Source organism: Bombina bombina, chromosome 9 (assembly GCF_027579735.1).
Source record: "Bombina bombina isolate aBomBom1 chromosome 9, aBomBom1.pri, whole genome shotgun sequence".
NCBI classification, from domain to species: Eukaryota; Metazoa; Chordata; class Amphibia; order Anura; family Bombinatoridae; genus Bombina; species Bombina bombina.
The window spans coordinates 218,911,640-218,935,303 of NC_069507.1; the positions used below are offsets into that span (position 1 = coordinate 218,911,640).

At 40.3% G+C, this 23,664-nt stretch overlaps 1 protein-coding gene across 4 annotated transcripts in view; it reads left to right on the forward strand.

Moving 5' to 3' along the window:
- Positions 1-23,664, forward strand: part of ATE1 (arginyltransferase 1) — a 242,350-nt gene that overhangs the window by 41,078 nt on the left and 177,608 nt on the right. For all 4 annotated transcript variants that reach the window (XM_053692644.1, XM_053692642.1, XM_053692643.1 and 1 more), the window contains exon 4: positions 19,918-20,021. In XM_053692644.1, the coding sequence (XP_053548619.1) occupies positions 19,918-20,021 (104 nt within the window). The remainder of the gene's footprint in view (positions 1-19,917; positions 20,022-23,664) is intronic.

Genomic DNA, 23,664 nt, shown 5'->3' on the forward strand with positions numbered 1-23,664 from the left:
AGGTCATCAATGTATCGGCAATAATGCTTGATCTGATGCATCTCAAAAATCCTCATCTTCTGAGTCTCATAATCGGCCATAAAGAGATTAGCCAAAGATGGGGCCACATTGGACCCCATCGCTGTGCCGGATATTTGCTTATAAAAAGTTCATTTGAAATTAAAGTAATTCTCAGATAAGCAAAATTCCAGGAGTGTGATCAAAACTTCTTCAGGGGGACCAATATAAACTGCTTGTCTCAAACACCTCGTTACTGCTGCTATTAGAATTGTGTGGTATGACTGTGTACAAGCTTGCGACATCTAGTGTTAGATATCAGTAGGCTTGATGTCTGTAAGTTGTGTGATATGTGAGATGAAATCTGTGGAGTCAAGAATATATGACTTTTGCTGTTTCACCCATGGCTGTAGGTAAAAGTCTACAAATTGTGCCAGGGGTTGTAGTAGTGACCCCCTGGCCGAGACTATTGGTCTCTCTGGCGGATTTTCAGCGTTCTTATGAATCTTGGGAAGGGTGTATAGTATAGGTATGACTGGGAAATCCCGTTTCAGAAAATTAAATTATCTGATAGCAGTGCCTTTTCTCTCCACCTTATGAAGTTTAGCTTCTATTTTCCTCTTCAATCGCTGGGTAGGGTCACATAGTAGGGGCAAGTACTTGTTGGTATCCATGAGCTGTTCTTTTATTTCAGTTTTATATTTCTTCAAGTCCATCACCACCACCGCACCCCCCTTGTCCGCTGGACAGATCACAATGGACCCAATCTTCTTGTAGTGACTTTAATGCTCGCATTTCTTCCTTGGTGAGGTTATCTTTAACTCTTTCAGATGGTTTTTGTTGTATCTGTTCAATCAAACAATTAGTCACTGTGTTAATTGTAGTGTTATTGGAATTGGGATCAAATTGACCCTTAGATCTAAATGCACTCCATTCCTCTGATTCAACCCCAAAATGCTCTTTCAAACGGAGATTTCTGCCAAATTTCTGAATGTCTATATACAAATCAAAACCATTGCTCCTTGTAGAGGGTACAAAGGAGAGCCCTTTATTCAGTAGGCTCAACTTGGCTGGATTTAACTGGCGGGAGCTGATGCTAAACACCATATTCATTGTCTTCTCTGTAATGGAGGGCGGATGGCAGTACCCCCCTCCTCGTATGTGGCCTTGACCTCGGCCTTAAAAACGACTCGTCGTTGGATGTGCTGCAGTTGGTGGAAGGGATGAGATATTAGCGTTTGTGTGATCCCATTGTTGGTAACCTCTTCCATCCCTAGAGCGTGTCGTGATCCCACTGAAGTTGGCTTCTTCACCTCCAGTATTGATGTCAGGATCAGAGCTATCTCCTGAGCTTTTATCCACTGTGTTAATTCCTTTTTTAGTGAACCTTCTCTCTCTTCGTGGACGGAATGTCCTCCTATCCTCAGGTGCCATCATCCATCTATAAATGCTCTTATAGGTATAATCCTGGCTTACGGTCTGTAATTTCCTGTTTTTAAATGAAATCAGTTCCTGTTTGTATGTCTTCATCTGTATAGTTAGTTTTCCTATCCAGTCTGTGTTAGTGTCAGACCCCAAGACCTCCAATTTCTCTTGTTCAAAAGTATGTATTTCCACTCTTAAGGAGGCGACCCACCTCCCTGATTACCAACAACATCAAATCGAAAGAACATTTATTTAATATTTTACATCAATTTATGCAAAATTCTGTATTTGAGCGGCCTATGGTGGGTACATTCCTCACCCTAAACCCTCGTGGTATCATAAGTTTCTTATGGTAATCTGAGAGGTATGTCCCATGTAAATTGAGGTTAACTTCTCTTTGTTTTAATTTCACTAGTGTGTTATACAATGACTGGTGTGACTCCAAAGCGGATATCATCCGCATCTTCATCGGTAAAGGTAAATATATCTTTATACTTTTCTTTTGTTAAATTAGAAGGCAATACTGATGTGCTGGGCTCTGTGGACATTATGTCAGGATATGTATACCCAGACTGGAGGAAGAAGTTCCAGGATCAGCTTTTCTGTGGGTGCACTGCACGTTGTGAGTATCAAATAGCAGATTTTGGTGTGTGCACTCTCACCATCCAACAACCGCCGCCAGGGTGCTATGTATTTTCAAGTATAATGTTAGTAAATAAACACTCACTTGTCTTCAATCATCTGTGTTTAGTAAATATTTATTTGTGATGTTTCGGGACAAAACACAGTCCCTTCTTCTGACAGGAGGGGTAGGAGTCTAAGGGACTCATTAAAGGGACACTGAACCCAAATTTTATTTAATGATTCAGATAGAGCATGCAATTTTAAGCAACTTTCTAATTTACTCCTATTAGCAATTTTTCTTCGTTCTCTAGCTATCTTTATTTGAAAAAGAAGGCATCTAAGCTTTTTTTTTGCTTCGGTACTCTGGACAGCAATTTTTTATAGGTGGATGAATTTATCCACCAATCAGCAAGAACAACCCAGGTTGTTCACCAAAAATGGGCCGGCATCTAAACTTAGATTCTTGCATTTCAAATAAAGATAGCAAAAGAATGAAGAACATTTGATAATAGGAGTAAATTAGAAAGTTGCTTAAAATTTCATGCACTATCTGAATCACGAAATAAATATTTTGGGTTCAGTGTCCCTTTAATGAAAACTGACACTATTGACACACAACAAGAAACATGGCTAAATAGGAAGAAGGGATGTTACAGGTGTATAAGTTGCGTCACATGCAATGGGATGGTCACTGGTACACATTTCCAACATCCTGAGCGCAGAAAGAAATACAAAATCAAGTTCTTCTTAACTTATACAACAACATATATAATTTATTTCCTGAATTGCCATTGTGGGAAATACTACACAGGGAAATCAGGCGAGCAAGAACGAGGATAGCCAAACACCGGTCAAGCATTAGAACAGCCATCCAAAAAGGCAAATTGGATCAACCAGTGGCCCGTCATTTCATGGAGGCTGGACACACAGTGAAGGACCTAAGATTTCGCATCATAGATCATGTCCCCAAACTCAGAAGAGGGGGTAATAGAGCTAAGATCCTCCTACAGAAGGAGGCCAGATGGATCTATGAATTAGGGACTCTTAATCCAAGGGGCCTGAATGTTCACACTGGATAGCAATGCTATCTATAATTAATGAGAGTCTATAATTGTGGTCAACATTAACATCCAGTCATGCTGATTATGACTATTTTAATGAGTACAAAGGTCCATGCCCATGATATGTCATCAGTATGATAAACTAATTAAGAGGTGATGAGAGTTTATGACACCAATCGGTGGGCAAAGGGAGATGTGTCTTTACAGCAGTGTGAATTTGGTAATCTCAAAAGAGGGTATGATAGTCTTGACCCTGGTTGGGAGAGGTTGTTTTATAAAGAGGTGATTTAGGACATAGTATCTATAGATATATAGGGATAGTTGACAAGGTTTTCAGATAGACAGATGGGGGTTTGACTTCCCCCATAAAAAATGATAAATAATGAAGATATTTTGAGTGAAGGGTTTAACACTTTCGTATGAATGAGGAATAGTAGGCACAGTTACCCATGGGGGAGGTTCTTGAAGGTGAGAAGCACAGCAGAGCATTGTTCACATTTAGAATATAGGACAGTACTATCGATATTACTAATGTTGGCGTTTTTCGTGATCCATTTTGAATGTCTAAGGGGAAGATAGGACATCTGACTTACAGTTATTTCGGTTTGATCCTGAGTGTATATTCATCTGCGCTATTCGGGATTTACACACAAAGAATTTAATAGAAGCAAGGTCTGAAGTAAGGAGGAATCTATGTTTACATTCTTTGAAGCAGGGACCTAATATCTATATTGATGGGTACTAAAGATTATGATGGAAGACTAGATTACAACATTCAGTTCGACAACAATACTGTACATCTTGTATGCCAATCACTATACCACCCCCTGAATGACACTAGAGGACACTTTTGGACCTCACAACTCTAAAACAAACCTGTAGGGGGGCAGTCTAATTAGAGGAGACCACTTTTGGATCCCATACATCAGACCTCATTTTATATTTTAAAAGAAGAACAGAAAAAACAACACCTCTAACATTTTAAGAAAGTACTATTATATACAACTTGCATCTATTGGGTCTACCGGACTGCTAGAACTTCATATTATTTAATCTATGACTAGGAAAGTAAATGAAGGGTAGAGGCACATATTTACCATATAGAAAATGGTTCAATATCTTGTTAGCTCTCAAACAGGAAAGAGAGATTAAGGGGTATTTGGGGGCACTGGGGTTGAGGGTGGAGATAGCAGTGTGAAACATAAGGGGATATATTTCTATAAATGAGAATGTGCGAAGGGCATATAAGTCTATAGGGTATTAATATCAGGTACAAGAACCTATCAACATGGGTTTAAATATTGACAGCATATTTGGCAATATCATTGTGTGTCAACTGCGCGCAGGGATTAACACTCTATGAAAAAACTCAAAACATCAAATGCATCTCAGACCCCTGCTAAACCTGGGCACTGTTAATGACTGTACAGTGGGGTATATCAATTCTATCCTACGTCACTTGGATATTTATACTAGGTCAGTGATAGTGACATTAATTCAAAGAAGGCAGGGTACTAAACTTCCTATAAATTAAATGCATGCATACACTTATCTGAATATTATAGACAATAGCGTTACATATGGTATATGGGGTATTTTCATAAATTCTGCAACACATAAGATCAGTAGCAACAGACCCGTCAATAGGATGTCACGTATGATCGGTGTCCACTCCAAATATATGTCTTTGCCCACGAGTATAGTAAGCCCCTTTCCAGAATAAAATGAACGCACAAGCATCGTCCCACGTGGGAGGCAGCATAGCCGACACATCCCTTGTCAGAGATCCGAGTCTCTGCGGGTAAGTGAGTACAAGTCGTGGGGGTTCCACGGGGCAGATCACATTTGCGCCGCTGCCATCCTTTATCGCCTTTGCTCCCTCCATGTTGAGATTTACTGTAGGGCTCAGTGTGAGAGATAAATGCGCCCCTTCTATAGGCTGAACTTCAGCCACCTTTTCTGTGAACTCGCCGGGAGGGGAAGCTGGTTCTATCATCTCCCCACAGTTCTCTCCTTTTTCCCCTTAAAACAGTCCACAAGTAGCTGGTGTAGATTTTGGAAGTGCTCGTCCAATAGACCCAGTAGTGCCTCCACCGTAATCATTTCCATTGCAGAAAAAAGTTTATACAGCAAGTAACGGATCTGGGTGGAAAGATTGCACTTGTTATCCTATTCTAGGATATCGTAACCCCAGAGTTCGGGGGGGGGGGGGGGGTAATAGAACGGCAGCCCCAGACCTACGCTCCACAAGCCATACAGGAGCTTCTTCTATGTCCAAAACTCACTGCGTAGGTGCAGGAACTTGCAAAAATGGCTTCCAATTGTGAGAAGAAGCTTGTCGCTGTAGCTGCCTCAACGAACATAGGCATGAGCTCTGTCAGGGTGTCCACTCTTAGAGTATAGCTGTCAACAGTTATAATTAGCTGCTTCAGAGTAAGAAATATCGAAATTAGCTATAAAAAACACTTATAATTAGTTTCAGGCTCACAGAGCTTCATTGAGACACGTCTTGCCGCATTGAGTGTAGGCTCCGCCCCCCCTTATTATAATTTTTTGTTGACAGTAGGGATTGATGATGGATTAGGGAAGATACGATAACTGGAGTATAGATTGATTTATTTTGACAGGATCAGATACTAATTATGTATGATGGAAAATAGGAGGTCTGCTATATATAGAAACATCAGTCGGGCAAACAGGAACTGATTGGGTACGTGTGTAGTCAAGAAGTTTTGATCCATGAATACTGTGATTAGGTGTAGTGATCGATATGAGATTGTTCATAGGCATATATCATTATTTTAGAAAGACTGTGTGGCCACGGTAGTGATGCACACCCACCGGAGAATATGTTAATGCAGATTGGTCCGGTTAGTATCTCCATCACTGCCTATTATGACACTTGCTAACGGAGTGTACATTGTTGCATGGTATGATACTCCCACTATGACGAAATGAGGACATTTGGCCCAATGAGTAGCGTCCTCACTATGGCGATACTCAATAGGTGAGCTGGGAAGGAAAGATGGCTGAGACAGAGCGGTGTTACTCTGATCGTGTTGAACGCAGTGTAACCAATACCAGACACTGAGATCCGGGATATTGACACGCCCATCGGGGGGGAGTGGTTTGGAGCAAGTTACCTAAACGGCATATACCAAAACGGCATAGTCCTAAAGGGAAGATTGTGATGAAGAGAGGTGGTTAACATTGCGAGACACTTTGTGAGGAGTTGCTTGTTATTACTGTCAGCGGTTTCTACACCGATACCACAACGAGGAGGCTGCAATCTTCCAAGGTTAGGAAGAGGAGTGGTTGAGTAAGTGTGTTGACACTAGACTGAAGCTTAATGATTGGATAGTGCAAAGGGGTGTGTTGTTGTGATGGTAGGCTCTAGTCTTAGGATTAGAAGACACCAGGGGGTGGGGGTGTGTTGCTCTACTAAGATGATACTATTGGCTCATCCTGCATTTAAGTCAGATCCTTTGCAGACCTTGGGAGTAGTATACACATATACGTTGATATATTTTTCACTTTGATCACTATGCAATACATTCTGATGTATATTATTAATGACACGGATTTGTGTATATATCTTTCTTTCATGTAATTAACAAGAGTCCATGAGCTAGTGACGTATGGGATATACATTCCTACCAGGAGGGGCAAAGTTTCCCAAACCTTAAAATGCCTATAAATACACCCCTCACCACACCCACAAATCAGTTTTACAAACTTTGCCTCCAAGGGAGGTGGTGAAGTAAGTTTGTGCTAGATTCTACGTTGATATGCGCTCCGCAGCAAGTTGGAGCCCGGTTTTCCTCTCAGCGTGCAGTGAATGTCAGAGGGATGTGAGGAGAGTATTGCCTATTGAATGCAGTGATCTCCTTCTACGGGGTCTATTTCATAAGGTTCTCTGTTATCGGTCGTAGAGATTCATCTCTTACCTCCCTTTTCAGATCGACGATATACTCTTATATTTACCATTTCCTCTACTGATTCTCGTTTCAGTACTGGTTTGGCTTTCTACAAACATGTAGATGAGTGTCCTGGGGTAAGTAAGTCTTATTTTCTGTGACACTCTAAGCTATGGTTGGGCACTTTATTTATAAAGTTCTAAATATATGTATTCAAACATTTATTTGCCTTGACTCAGAATGTTCAACTTTCCTTATTTCCAGACAGTCAGTTTCATATTTGGGATTATGCTTTAATTATCATATTTTTCTTACCTCAAAAATTTGACTTTTTTCCCTGTGGGCTGTTAGGCTCGCGGGGGCTGAAAATGCTTCATTTTATTGCGTCATTCTTGGCGCGGACTTTTTTGGCGCAAAAATTCATTTCCGTTTCCGGCGTCATACGTGTCGCCGGAAGTTGCGTCATTTTTTTGACGTTATTTTGCGCCAAAAATGTCGGCGTTCCGGATGTGGCGTCATTTTTGGCGCCAAAAGCATTTAGGCGCCAAATAATGTGGGCGTCTTATTTGGCGCCAAAAAATATGGGCGTCGCTTTTGTCTCCACATTATTTCAGTCTCATTTTTTATTTGCTTCTGGTTGCTAGAAGCTTGATGTTTGGCATTTTTTTCCCATTCCTGAAACTGTCTTATAAGGAATTTGATCTATTTTGCTTTATATGTTGTTTTTTCTCTTACATATTGCAAGATGTCTCACGTTGCATCTGAGCCAGAAGATACTACAGGAAAACCTCTGCCTGCTGGATCTACCAAAGCTAAGTGTATCTGCTGTAAACTTTTGGTAGCTATTCCTCCAGCTGTTGTTTGTATTAAATGTCATGACAAACTTGTTAATGCAGATAATATTTCCTTTAGTGATGTACCATTGCCTGTTGCAGTTCCCTCAACATCTAAGGTGCAGAATGTTCCTGATAACATAAGAGATTTTGTTTCTGAATCCATAAAGAAGGCTTTGTCTGTTATTTCTCCTTCTAGTAAACGTAAAAAGTCTTTTAAATCTTCTCTCTCTACAGATGAATTTTTAAATGAACACCATCATTCTGATTCTTTGGACTCTTCTGGTTCAGAGGATTCTGTCTCAGAGATTGATGCTGATAAATCTTCATATTTATTTAAGATGGAATTTATTCGCTCTTTACTTAAAGAAGTACTAATTGCTTTAGAAATAGAGGATTCTAGTCCTCTTGATACTAATTCTATACGTTTGGATAAGGTTTTTAAAGCTCCTGCGGTTATTCCAGAAGTCTTTCCTGTTCCTAATGCTATTTCTGCAGTAATTGCTAAGGAATGGGATAGATTAGGTAATTCATTTACTCCTTCTAAACGTTTTAAGCAATTATATCCTGTTCCGCCTGACAGATTAGAATTTTGGGACAAAATCCCTAAAGTTGATGGGGCTATTTCTACCCTTGCTAAACGTACTACCATTCCTACATCAGATGGTACCTCGTTTAAGGATCCTTTAGATAGAAAAATTGAATCTTTTCTAAGAAAAGCTTATCTATGTTCAGGTAATCTTCTTAGACCTGCTATATCATTGGCTGATGTTGCTGCAGCTTCAACTTTTTGGTTGGAAACTCTAGCGCAACAAGTAACAAATCGTGATTCTCATGATATTATTCTTCTTCTCCAGCATGCTAATAATTTCATCTGTGATGCCATTTTTGATATTATTAGAGTTGATGTTAGATTTATGTCTCTGGCTATCTTAGCCAGAAGAGCTTTATGGCTTAAGACTTGGAATGCTGATATGGCTTCTAAATCAACTCTACTTTCCATTTCTTTCCAGGGAAACAAATTATTTGGTTCTCAGTTGGATTCTATTATTTCAACTGTTACTGGTGGGAAAGGAACTTTTTTACCACAGGATAAAAAGTCTAAAGGTAAAAACAGGGCTAACAATCGTTTTCGTTCCTTTCGTTTCAACAAAGAACAAAAGCCTGATCCTTCGTCCTCAGGAGCAGTTTCAGTTTGGAAACCATCCCCAGTCTGGAATAAATCCAAGCCTGCTAGAAAGGCAAAGCCTGCTTCTAAGTTCACATGAAGGTACGGCCCTCATTCCAGTTCAGCTGGTAGGGGGCAGGTTACGTTTTTTCAAAGAAATTTGGATCAGTTCTGTTCACAATCTTTGGATTCAGAACATTGTTTCAGAAGGGTACAGAATTGGTTTCAAGATGAGACCTCCTGCAAAGAGATTTTTTCTTTCCCATGTCCCAGTAAATCCAGTGAAAGCTCAAGCATTTCTGAATTGTGTTTCAGATCTAGAGTTGGCTGGAGTAATTATGCCAGTTCCAGTTCCGGAACAGGGGATGGGGTTTTATTCAAATCTCTTCATTGTACCAAAGAAGGAGAATTCCTTCAGACCAGTTCTGGATCTAAAATTATTGAATCGTTATGTAAGGATACCAACGTTCAAGATGGTAACTGTAAGGACTATATTGCCTTTTGTTCAGCAAGGGAATTATATGTCCACAATAGATTTACAGGATGCATATCTGCATATTCCGATTCATCCAGATCATTTTCAGTTCCTGAGATTCTCTTTTCTAGACAAGCATTACCAATTTGTGGCTCTACCGTTTGGCCTTGCTACAGCTCCAAGAATTTTCACAAAGATTCTCGGTGCCCTTCTGTCTGTAATCAGAGAACAGGGTATTGTGGTATTTCCTTATTTGGACGATATCTTGGTACTTGCTCCGTCTTTACATTTAGCAGAGTCTCATACGAATCGACTTGTGTTGTTTCTTCAAGATCATGGTTGGAGGATCAATTTACCAAAAAGTTCTTTGATTCCTCAAACAAGGGTAACCTTTCTGGGTTTCCAGATAGATTCAGTGTCCATGACTTTGTCTTTAACAGACAAGAGACGTCTAAAATTGATTACAGCCTGTCGAAACCTTCAGTCTCAATCATTCCCTTCGGTAGCCTTATGCATGGAAATTCTAGGTCTTATGACTGCTGCATCGGACGCGATCCCCTTTGCTCGTTTTCACATGCGACCTCTTCAGCTCTGTATGCTGAACCAATGGTGCAGGGATTACACGAAGATATATCAATTAATATCTTTAAAACCGATTGTTCGGCACTCTCTGACGTGGTGGACAGATCACCATCGTTTAATTCAGGGGGCTTCTTTTGTTCTTCCGACCTGGACTGTAATTTCAACAGATGCAAGTCTCACAGGTTGGGGAGCTGTGTGGGGATCTCTGACGGCACAAGGAGTTTGGGAATCTCAGGAGGTGAGATTACCGATCAATATCTTGGAACTCCGTGCAGTTTTCAGAGCTCTTCAGTTTTGGCCTCTTCTGAAGAGAGAATCGTTCATTTGTTTTCAGACAGACAATGTCACAACTGTGGCATACATCAATCATCAAGGAGGGACTCACAGTCCTCTGGCTATGAAAGAAGTATCTCGAATTTTGGTTTGGGCGGAATCCAGCTCCTGTCTAATCTCTGCGGTTCATATCCCAGGTGTAGACAATTGGGAAGCGGATTATCTCAGTCGCCAAACGTTGCATCCGGGCGAATGGTCTCTTCACCCAGAGGTATTTCTTCAGATTGTTCAAATGTGGGGGCTCCCAGAGATAGATCTGATGGCCTCTCATCTAAACAAGAAACTTCCCAGGTATCTGTCCAGATCCCGGGATCCTCAGGCGGAGGCAGTGGATGCATTATCACTTCCTTGGAAGTATCATCCTGCCTATATCTTTCCGCCTCTAGTTCTTCTTCCAAGAGTAATCTCCAAGATTCTGAGGGAATGCTCGTTTGTTCTGCTAATAGCTCCGGCATGGCCTCACAGGTTTTGGTATGCGGATCTTGTCCGGATGGCATCTTGCCAACCATGGACTCTTCCGTTAAGACCAGACCTTCTGTCTCAAGGTCCTTTTTTCCATCCGGATCTGAAATCCTTAAATTTAAAGGTATGGAGATTGAACGCTTGATTCTTGGTCATAGAGGTTTCTCTGACTCCGTGATTAATACTATGTTACAGGCTCGTAAATCTGTATCTCGAGAGATATATTATAGAGTCTGGAAGACTTATATTTCTTGGTGTCTTTCTCATCATTTTTCTTGGCATTCTTTTAGAATACCGAGAATTTTACAGTTTCTTCAGGATGGTTTAGATAAGGGTTTGTCCGCGAGTTCTTTGAAAGGACAAATCTCCGCTCTTTCTGTTCTTTTTCGCAGAAAGATTGCTATTCTTCCTGATATTCATTGTTTTGTACAAGCTTTGGTTCGTATAAAACCTGTCATTAAGTCAATTTCTCCTCCATGGAGTTTGAATTTGGTTTTGGGAGCTCTTCAAGCTCCTCCGTTTGAACCTATGCATTCATTGGACATTAAATTACTTTCTTGGAAAGTTTTGTTCCTTTTGGCCATCTCTTCTGCTAGAAGAGTTTCTGAATTATCTGCTCTTTCGTGTGAGTCTCCTTTTCTGATTTTTCATCAGGATAAGGCGGTGTTGCGAACTTCTTTTGAAATTTTACCTAAAGTTGTGAATTCCAACAACATTAGTAGAGAAATTGTGGTTCCTTCATTATGTCCTAATCCTAAGAATTCTAAGGAGAAATCATTGCATTCTTTGGATGTTGTTAGAGCTTTGAAATATTATGTTGAAGCTACGAAATCTTTCCGTAAGACTTCTAGTCTATTTGTTATCTTTTCCGGTTCTAGGAAAGGCCAGAAAGCTTCTGCCATTTCTTTGGCATCTTGGTTGAAATCTTTAATTCATCTTGCCTATGTTGAGTCGGGTAAAATTCCGCCTCAAAGAATTACAGCTCATTCTACTAGGTCAGTTTCTACTTCCTGGGCGTTTAGGAATGAAGCTTCGGTTGACCAGATCTGCAAAGCAGCAACTTGGTCCTCTTTGCATACTTTTACTAAATTCTACCATTTTGATGTATTTTCTTCTTCTGAAGCAGTTTTTGGTAGAAAAGTTCTTCAGGCAGCGGTTTCAGTTTGAATCTTCTGCTTATGTTTTTTGTTAAACTTTATTTTGGGTGTGGATTATTTTCAGCAGGAATTGGCTGTCTTTATTTTATCCCTCCCTCTCTAGGGACTCTTGTGTGGAAAGATCCACATCTTGGGTAGTCATTATCCCATACGTCACTAGCTCATGGACTCTTGTTAATTACATGAAAGAAAACATAATTTATGTAAGAACTTACCTGATAAATTCATTTCTTTCATATTAACAAGAGTCCATGAGGCCCACCCTTTTTTGTGGTGGTTATGATTTTTTTGTATAAAGCACAATTATTCCAATTCCTTATTTTATATGCTTCGCACTTTTTTTCTTATCACCCCACTTCTTGGCTATTCGTTAAACTGATTTGTGGGTGTGGTGAGGGGTGTATTTATAGGCATTTTAAGGTTTGGGAAACTTTGCCCCTCCTGGTAGGAATGTATATCCCATACGTCACTAGCTCATGGACTCTTGTTAATATGAAAGAAATGAATTTATCAGGTAAGTTCTTACATAAATTATGTTTTTCAATAGGACATTATCAACCTATCACTGTGATTGAAATTTTGCACACGGCCAGCCAGTGTTGGCTGAGTTGAAGGGGGAGGGTTTTACAGGATTTTAAAGGTTTGCTATTCACAAGTGTTGTTTGTCAGAAGAAGGGACTGTGTTTTGTCCCAAAACGTCACAAATAAATATTTACTAAACACAGATGATTGAAGACCAGTGAGTGCTTATTTACTAACATATATTTTATATATATATCATATATTTTATATATATATATATATATATATATATATATATATATATATATATATATATATATATAATGTATGTATAAAGAATTTGCAGATGGATCCTAATGAGGAACTCGGCAGTAACATTACAAAGAACACATCATTTACTTTCCAAAGTGGAGCTTCATATCTCTTATTGAGAGAAAGCAATGTTATGCCATCCTTGCAACAAGTATTTGCCTATATAGCATACAAATTATTCTAAGAATTTGTTTGTTTTTTCTCAGAGAGGGTGATGGAAACACCACCCAAGTTACAAAAAATAAATAAATGGCGAGGCAATGGCAGAGGTGGGGGGTAAGAGGTATGCATTTCAACAAAGTACAAAGAGAGAATAAAGGATATTGGAAAGTTGTTTAAAATTGCATGCTCTAAATCATAAAATTTGTAATTGTGACTTTACTGTCCCTTTAGCCCATTGTTCTGAGTTTTATATTTTGTATGGGCGCAATTCCTGTTCTTGTTGTATGAAAGAGCAAATTTCCTGTTTGTTTTTTTTGTTTTTTTTAAATAAACACCAATATTTTGCTGTGACAAGTTTATATATAATGCTTGAACTTTGATAAGTGCTTTTAATTTGTATTTTAAACCATAGAGGATTACTTTTTAAAGGGACATAATACCCATATGCAGAATCACTTGAAAGTGATGCAGTGTAACTGTAAAAGTAAAAATATGATAAGAAAATCTCACATGTCATCCGCTCACAATAGTAAGGGCTGTGTGAACACATATGTTGTAGCTTCTGTCAGCTGCATGTTGGGTAAAAACAGCCAATCCGCTTCATCGTTGCTGATGTCATCCTTTGCTTTTCTGTGATCTTACGAGATTGCATAGTCCTTAAACTAGTAGGGAAATAACAGGACTGTGTCTGCACAGGCCAGATGCACGCTCCCTTGCTAGTCCCTGGACTAGCATCCTGATCGACTGCTTAAACTTCCTTTGCAAAAGGATTTGACTACTGAGGAAATTTTGAGGTAAAATATCTTCCTTTTTTCAGGTGATATTTCTCTTGTTAAGTGTATCCAGTCCACGGATCATCCATTACTTGTGGGATATTCTCCTTCCCAACAGGAAGTTGCAAGAGGATCACCCACAGCAGAGCTGCTATATAGCTCCTCCCCTCACTGCCATATCCAGTCATTCTCTTGCAACTCTCAACAAAGATGGAGGTAGTAAGAGGAGAGTGGTGTATTATAGTTAGTTTTTTAACTTCAATCAAAAGTTTGTTATTTTTAAATGGTACCGGAGTGTACTATTTTATCTCAGGCAGCATTAGAAGAAGAATCTGCCTGCGGTTTCTATGATCTTAGCAGAAGTAACTAAGATCCACTGCCGTTCTCACATATTCTGAGGAGTGAGGTAACTTCAGAGGGGGAATGGCGTGCAGGTTTTCCTGCAATAAGGTATGTGCAGTTAACATATTTCTAGAGATGGAATTTGCTAGAAAAATGCTGCTGATACCGGATTAATGTAAGTTAAGCCTAAATACAGTGATTTAATAGCGACTGGTATCAGGCTTATTACCAGAGATGCATACTCTTATAAAAGTGCAATATAAAACGTTTGCTGGCATGTTTAATCGTTTTTATATATGCTTGGTGATAAAACTTATTGGGGCCTAGTTTTTTTCCACATGGCTGGCTTGATTTTTGCCTAGAAACAGTTTCCTGAGGCTTTCCACTGTTGCAATATGAGTGGGAGGGGCCCTTTTCTGTGCAGCTAAAATTACTGACAGAGACATTCAACTTCCCTCTGCATGATACAGGACATCTCTGAAGGGCTCAAAAGGCTTCAAAGGTCGTGTTTGAGGAGGGTAACAACCACAGTAGATCTGTGGCAGTTGTTGTGACTAGTTTTAAAAACGTTTTTTTCATTTATTATTCCGTTTTTGGTATTAAGGGGTTAATCATCCATTTGCAAGTGGGTGCATTGCTCTGCTAACTTGTTACATACACTGTAAAAATTTCGTTAGTGTAACTGCCTTTTTTCACTGTTATTTCAAATTTTGACAATTTGATTTTCTTAAAGGCACAGTAACGTTTTTTATATTGCTTGTTAACTTGTTTTAAAGTGTTTTCCAAGCTTGCTAGTCTCATTGCTAGTCTGTACAAACATGTCTGACACAGAGGAAACTACTTGTTCATTATGTTTAAAAGCCATGGTGGAGCCCCATAGGAGAATGTGTACTAAATGTATTGATTTCACCTTAAACAGTAAAGATCAGTCTTTATCTTTAAAAGAATTGTCACCAGAGGGTTCTGTCGAGGAGGAAGTTATGCCGACTAACTCTCCCCACGTGTCGGACCCTTTGCCTCCTGCTCAAGGGACGCACGCTAATATAGCGCCAAGTACATCAGGGACGCCCATAGCGATTACTTTGCAGGACATGGCTGCGATCATGGATAATACCCTGTCAGCGGTATTAGCCAGATTGCCTGAATTAAGAGGCAAGCGCGATAGCTCTGGGGTTAGACGAGATACAGAGCGTGTAGATGCTGTAAGAGCCATGTCTGATACTGCGTCACACCTGCGGACTGAGAGCTTCAGTCTGTGGGTGACATCTCTGACTCGGGGAAACCTGATTCAGAGATTTCTAATTTTAAATTTAAGCTTGAGAACCTCCGTGTATTGCTTGGGGAGGTGTTAGCTGCTCTGAATGTCTGTTACACAATTGCAGTGCCAGAGAAATTGTGTAGACTGGATAAATACTATGCAGTGCCGGTGTGTACTGATGTTTTTCCAATACCTAAAAGGTTTACAGAAATTATTAGTAAGGAGTGGGATAGACCCGGTGTGCCGTTTCCCCCCCCTCCTATATTTAGAAAAATGTTTCCCATAGACGCCACTACACGGGACTTATGGCAGACGGTCCCTAAGGTGGAGGGAGCAGTTTCTATTTTAGCAAAGCGTACCACTATCCCGGTTGAGGACAGTTGTGCTTTTTCAGATCCAATGGATAAAAAATTAGAGGGTTACCTTGAGAAAATGTTTATTCAACAAGGTTTTATTTTGCAGCTCCTTGCATGCATTGCGCCTGTCACTGCTGCGGCGGCATTCTGGTTTGAGGCCCTGGAAGAGGCCATCCATACAGCTCCATTGACTGAAATCGTTGACAAGCTTAGAACTCTTAAGCTAGCTAACTCATTTGTTTCTGATGCCATTGTTCATTTGACTAAACTAACGGCTAAGAATTCCGGGTTCGCCATCCAGGTGCGTAGGGCGCTATGGCTTAAATCCTGGTCAGCTAACGTGACTTTAAAGTCTAAATTACTCAACATTCCTTTCAAGGGGCAGACCTTATTCGGGCCTGGTTTGAAAGAAATTATTGCTGACATTACTGGAGGTAAGGGTCATACCCTTCCTTAGGACAGGGCCAAATCAAGGGCCAAACAGTCTAATTTTCGTGCCTTTCGAAATTTCAAGGCAGGTGCAGCATCAACTTCCTCTGCTTCAAAACAAGAGGGGACTTTTGCTCAATCCAAGCAGGCCTGGAAATCTAACCAGTCCTGGAACAAGGGCAAGCAGGCCAGAAAGCCTGCTGCTGCCTCCAAGACAGCATGAAGGAACGGCCCCCTATCCGGCAAAGGATCTAGTAGGGGGCAGACTTTCTCTCTTCGCCCAGGCGTGGGCAAGAGATGTTCAGGATCCCTGGGCGTTGGAGATCATATCTCAGGGATATCTTCTGGACTTCAAAGCTTCTCCTCCACAAGGGAGATTTCACCTTTCAAGATTATCTGCAAACCAGATAAAGAAAGAGGCATTGCTACGCTGTGTGCAAGACCTCCTAGTAATGGGAGTGATCCATCCAGTTCCGCGGACCGAACAAGGACAGGGGTTTTATTCAAATCTGTTTGTGGTTCCCAAAAAGAGGGAACCTTCAGACCAATTTTGGATCTAAAGATCTTAAACAAATTCCTCAGAGTTCCATCATTCAAGATGGAAACTATTCGAACCATCTTACCCATGATCCAAGAGGGTCAGTACATGACCACAGTGGACTTAAAGGATGCCTACCTTCACATTCCGATTCACAAGAATCATCATCGGTTCCTGAGATTTGCCTTTCTAGACAGGCATTACCAATTTGTAGCTCTTCCCTTCGGGTTGGCTATAGCCCCAAGAATTTTTACAAAGGTTCTGGGCTCTCTTCTGGCGGTTCTAAGACCGCGAGGCATAGCGGTGGCTCCTTATCTAGACGACATCCTGATACAGGCGTCAAGCTTTCAAATTGCCAAGTCTCATACAGAGATAGTTCTGGCATTTCTGAGGTCGCATGGGTGGAAAGTGAACGAAGAAAAGAGTTCTCTATCTCCTCTCACAAGGGTTTCCTTCCTAGGGACTCTTATAGATTCTGTAGAAATGAAAATTTACCTGACGGAGGTTATCAAAACTTCTAAATGCTTGCCGTGTTCTTCACTCCACTCCGAGCCCTGCAGTGGCTCAGTGCATGGAGGTAATCTGCTTAATGGTAGCGGCAATGGACATAGTGCCATTTGCACGCCTGCATCTCAGACCGCTGCAATTATGCATGCTCAGTCAGTGGAATGGGGATTACACAGATTTGTCCCCTCTACTAAATCTGGATCAGGAAACCAGAGATTCTCTTCTCTGGTGGTTATCTCGGGTCCACCTGTCCAAGGGTATGACCTTTCGCAGACCAGATTGGATGATTGTAACAACAGATGCCAGCCTTCTAGGTTGGGGTGCAGTCTGGAACTCCCTGAAGGCTCAGGGATCGTGGACTCAGGAGGAGAAACTCCTCCCAATAAATATTCTGGAGTTAAGAGCAATATTCAATGCTCTTCTAGCTTGGCCTCAGTTAGCAACCCTGAGGTTCATCAGATTTCAGTCGGACAACATCACGACTGTGACTTACATCAACCATCAAGGGGGAACCAGGAGTTCCCTAGCGATGTTAGAAGTCTCCAAGATAATTTGCTGGGCAGAGTCTCACTCTTGCCACCTATCAGCAATCCATATCCCAGGTGTAGAGAACTGGGAGGCGGATTTTCTAAGTCGTCAGACTTTTCATCCGGGGGAGTGGGGCAAACCAGAACTGGATCTCATGGCGTCTCGCCAGAACGCCAAGCTTCCTTGTTACGGATCCAGGTCCAGGGACCCAGAAGCGACGCTGATAGATGCTCTAGCAGCTCCTTGGTTCTTCAACCTGGCTTATGTGTTTACACCGTTTCCTTTGCTCCCTCGACTGATTGCCAAAATCAGACAGGAGAGGGCATCGGTGATTCTGATAGCGCCTGCGTGGCCGCGCAGGACCTGGTATGCAGACCTAGTGGACATGTCATCCTTTCCACCATGGATTCTGCCTCTGAGACAAGACCTTCTACTACAAGGTCCTTTCAATCATCCAAATCTAATTTCTCTGAGACTGACTGCATGGAGATTGAACTCTTGATCCTATCAAAGCGTGGCTTCTCCGAGTCAGTCATTGATACGTTAATACAGGCATGAAAGCCTGTCACCAGGAAAATCTACCACAAGATATGGCGCAAATATCTTCATTGGTGTGAATCCAAGAATTACTCATGGAGTAGGGTTAGGATTCCTAGGATATTGTCCTTCCTCCGAGAGGGTTTGGACAAAGGATTATCAGCTAGTTCTTTAAAGGGACAGATTTCTGCTCTTTCTATTCTTTTACACAAGCGTCTGGCAGAAGTTCCAGACGTTCAGGCATTTTGTCAGGCTTTAGTTAGAATTAAGCCTGTGTTTAAACCTGTTGCTCCTCCATGGAGCTTAAACTTGGTTCTTAAAGTTCTTCAAGGGGTTCCGTTTGCACCCCTTCATTCTATTGATATCAAACTTCTATCATGGAAAGTTCTTTTTCTGATGGCTATTTCCTCGGCTCGAAGAGTCTCTGAGTTATCTGCCTTACATTGTGATTCTCCTTATCTGATCTTTCATTCAGATAAAGTAGTTCTGCGTACAAAACCTGGGTTTTTATCCAAGGTGGTTTCTAACAAGAATATCAATCAAGAGATTGTTGTTCCATCATTATGTCCTAATCCTTCTTCAAAGAAGGAACGTCTTTTGCATAATCTAGACGTAGTCCGTGCCTTGAAGTTTTACTTACAAGCGACTAAAGATTTTCGTCAAACATCTAACCTGTTTGTTGTTTACTCTGGACAGAGGAGAGGTCAAAAGGCCTCGGCAACCTCTCTTTCTTTTTGGCTTCGGAGTATAATCCGTTTAGCCTATGAGACTGCTGGACAGCAGCCCCCTGAAAGGATTACAGCTCATTCCACTAGAGCTGTGGCTTCCACCTGGGCCTTTAAAAATGAGGCTTCTGTTGAACAGATTTGCAAGGCTGCGACTTGTTCTTCGCTTCATACCTTTTCCAAATTTTCCAAATTTGATACTTTTGCTTCTTCGGAGGCTGTTTTTGGGAGAGAGGTTCTACAGGCAATGGTTCCTTCCGTTTAAGTTCCTGCCTTGTCCCTCCCATCATCCGTGTACTTTAGCTTTGGTATTGGTATCCCACAAGTAATGGATGATCCGTGGACTGGATACACTTAACAAGAGAAAACATAATTTATGCTTACCTGATAAATTTATTTCTCTTGTGTATCCAGTCCACGGCCCGCCCTGTCCTTTTAAGGCAGGTCTAAATTTTAATTAAACTACAGTCACCACTGCACCCTATGGTTTCTCCTTTCTCGGCTTGTTTCGGTCGAATGACTGGATATGGCAGTGAGGGGAGGAGCTATATAGCAGCTCTGCTGTGGGTGATCCTCTTGCAACTTCCTGTTGGGAAGGAGAATATCCCACAAGTAATGGATGATCCGTGGACTGGATACACTGCAAGAGAAATAAATTTATCAGGTAAGCATAAATTATGTTTTTCTAGTCTGCTTTTTACAGCTGTCCTGCATCACTTTCAAGTGCTTCAATATTTGAGTATGACGTCCCTTTAAACTTGTAATTAGCTGCTTCTCCTTCCACTGATAATTATCATGCAAGATCACAACACATGGAGATGTGATAACGTTTTGATCCTGTCTCAGTTGAAAAAAAGACAAGAAAAGGAATAAATCCATGCTTTTTGTTTTTAGATTGTCTGCGTTTCATTTCCAACCTACTAAATCACATAAGAAAGTGCTGAAGAAAATGCTAAAGTTTCTCCAGGTTGGGGAGGTGCCTCATTCCATAAATGATGGTAAGGATAAACACAACTGCTGTCTGGTGCTGAATAATCCTGCCATGAAATTTTTTTAGTGTTGTTGGCCTGTAGAAGGGTTTAGAGCATTTGCTTATGTCTTATACTTAACTTATTTTAGGAGAAAACTATGCCAAGTAAAAACATATATTACACTCAATGGTGGCCTTGACTCTGTGATTTATTGGTGTATGGTATTTCTGCAGAGAGTAAAATACTGCTAACTCTGTTTCTGTGCTCCTTTTGGAAATGTCACATTTTCTGGTTTTGGTGTTAGGGTGTCCATGATTTAAATGTTTTTGTTTACCTAACATGATATAGTAGGACTGGGAAATCTACCTTGTATGTGGTAATACTGCGCATGTGGGCACATACCCAATTCCTCCATGATATCTCCACATCAAGAGGCTGTTGTTGGATGTTTTCCTCTTTAAGGGTGGGCCTAGTTTTAATTGGGAGCCAGCCTAAATACATCACTTATTTTTGCACTTATTGAGCCTACCCAGGGTTCTGGCTAACACGTTTTCATCTTTTAGAGAATCCACAGCTGTTTAAAACGTAACTACTTGTAGCTGTTCTGTAGAGTGTGTGATTTATACTTCTAATGTACTACTTGATCTCTTCAATTAGAATGCTACAAAAACAAGCTTTGCAAATAATCTACTGCTTAAAGTGATGGTAAATCCTAGCATTTTGAAACGCTAGGATTTACCAGTGATACTATAAAGAGGCATTCAGTCATGAAGTATAAAAAAAGCTTAATGCTGGGGGTGGAGCTTGGCTGCTCCAGATTATGGCCTTATATTAGAGTAGCTCTGAAGGCCACACCTAAAAGACAGGCAAAACAATGGAGTACTTCTCTCTCTCCTCCACGACCGGGCGTATCATCCTTGAGGAGACGACTATGAGGTGCACATGACGCAGACATCATAGCCTCTAGAAGACTTGGCTGCTCTGCAACTCTCTCACCATTTAGGCGTACTCACAAGGTGAATCCAGTAAGGCAGCTTCGGGATGTTTTACCTAATTTATTAGGACAGCATATGCTAACATTAGATAAGCACATATATGCCTTTCAACAACTTCATATGTCATCTAATTGCTGGTCTTAAGACTGAAAAAAGTCAAGTTGATGAGGACACATATTTTAGTAAACACATAGGAGATTAATTCATGTTCAACAGGCTTGGTATACAAGCACATCTTATGCCAGATACTTAATCACCTGTTATAGCCACAGGACAAAGTAAAAATGTTTCATCCGCAGTGTTAGCATAGTTTATATAGTTAAAGCGCTACATCAGAGTACTGCTGTAACTCATTATTTAAGCTGCTTGCAGATCTGAAAATTGGAAGATTCTCACCCTACAGTGTGCTATATTTACTTTCTATTTTCTTAACATTTAAAATTAAAAGTGCTTAAAGTCTGCATAGATATCTCAGATAGCACCTATATGCATCTGCTTTTATTTACTATCTACCACATTTTGAACTTCAGCTTATAATACATCTGCACTCTACTGGGACACTTCTGAAAACACCATACATTTAGGTTGTGGTCATGCTTCATAAAAAAACGGGTAGGATGGAGAAGACACTGAAGTCCAACACTAAACCATTAACTAAAGCCTTTGGAATCGCAGACATATACTCCTCCTAAGTCACATAGATAACAAACAGTGCAAATCCACGACCAATCACCACTACCATCAACTTCTATCACTAGGGAAGATTTACAATCTTTAACCACTAAAGATGATCTTAAAATGAAGGCAGTCTGTAGTCTCTTCGGGGAATTACATAGAGATATCATGCAAATAACAACTAGAGTCACTGATTTAGAGACTGAACATGCTAATTTACATACAAAGGTGCAAAGCTATGCTATCCAGTTTGAATCTCAAGAATCAACTATAGCTGCATTACTTGATTAAGTTGAAGATCTCAACACCATCACCAAAGGCACAATCTTCAGATAAAGGAGGTGCCTAAATCTATTCATCCTACAGTACTGCACGGCTATCTGCAAGATCTATTTCGGACTATGTAAGGAACTCGTTACTCGTCTGATATTTTGATAGAGCACACAGGACCATGAGGACCAAACCTTCCCTAAAAGCAACCCCCAGGAATGATATACTTCTACTTTTAAACAAGCATGGTATCTTATGCATTGCTAGAACCAAGGACTTTATAACTCACCTTGGAAATTGGATATAAATCATTTATGACATAAGCCCAACTACTTTACTAAAAAGAAGAAACCTAAAATCTGTAACTGGCATTCTCAGAGAGACTAAAATCTCATACAGATGGGGCTTCCCTGTCAGCATTGTAGCTTCTAGAGACGGCAAGACTGCAACATGTAGGCTACCAGAGGATCTTCCACACTTCTGCGCAACCGTGGGCATCTCACCACCAACTCTTTTTTGTCTCCACAGGAGACAATACCTGATCAACATTTATCTACACAACAAGACTCAGAAAATATGAGAGTTCTGGACCAGTGACCAACCTTTCAGTCAGAGCCCTGTAATCATGGACAAACCTACCTTAAAGTGCAATAAAACACGTTGAGATGCGTGCATATCCTACAAGATTGTTTAAAAATTGCTGCATTCTACCAAAGCTTAGATAGATATAGATACAGCCATAGAAGTGTATGTAGTTGACTGAATACTTTCACATGATACAGGGGGCAGCAAATTGAAGATGATTTTGAAATTTGTCAGGGAAAAAAATCTGCTTATTTTAAATTCAGTTTGTTATTGAATTGTAGTTTAATTTTGAACTTGTTGATTATACAATTCTGCTGTACTTAAAGGGACACTGAACCCAATTTTTTTATTTAATGATTCAGATAGAGCATGCAATTTTAAACAAAGTTCTAATTTAATCCTATTGTTAATTTTTCTTCATTCTCTTGCTATCTTTATTTGAAAACCAGGAAAGTAAAGCTTAGGAGCCAGCCCATTTTTGTTTTAGCTAAATGTAGCCACCAAAAAGCAAGTGCTAGCCACTGTTCTGAACCTAAAATGGTCCAGCTCCTAAGCTTTACATTGCTGCTTTTCAAATAAAGATAGCAGGAGAACGAAGAAAATTGATAATAGGAGTAAATTAGAAAGTTGATGCTCTATCTGAAAGAATCATGAAAGAAAAAAAATTGGGTTTAGTATCCCTTGTAATGGTCATTTTAAGGAATAGTCTAATCAAAATTTAAACTTTCATTATTCATATAGAGCAGCAATTTTAAGCAACTTTCTAATTTATTACTATTATCAATTTTTTCTTTGTTCTCTTGGTATCTTTATTTGAAGGTAAGCTTAGTAGACATCCCATTTTTGGTTTAGCGCCTGGGTAGCGCTTGCTGATTGGTGGCTACATTTAGACACCAATCAGAACTTGCTACCCAGGTGCTGAACCAAAAATGTTCCGGCTCCTATGCTTACATTCCTGCTTTTTCAAATAAAGATACCAAGCGTACGAAGAAAAATTGATAAGAGTTAAATAAGTCATGAAAGTTTAATTTTGACTAGACTATTCCTTTAAGCTCTTGTGCCGCTGTTAGCCAGTTTTATCGGCTACAGAACAGTTTCAGTGATAGCTGATAATAGCAGCCAGCAATGACATAAGAGCACAGTTA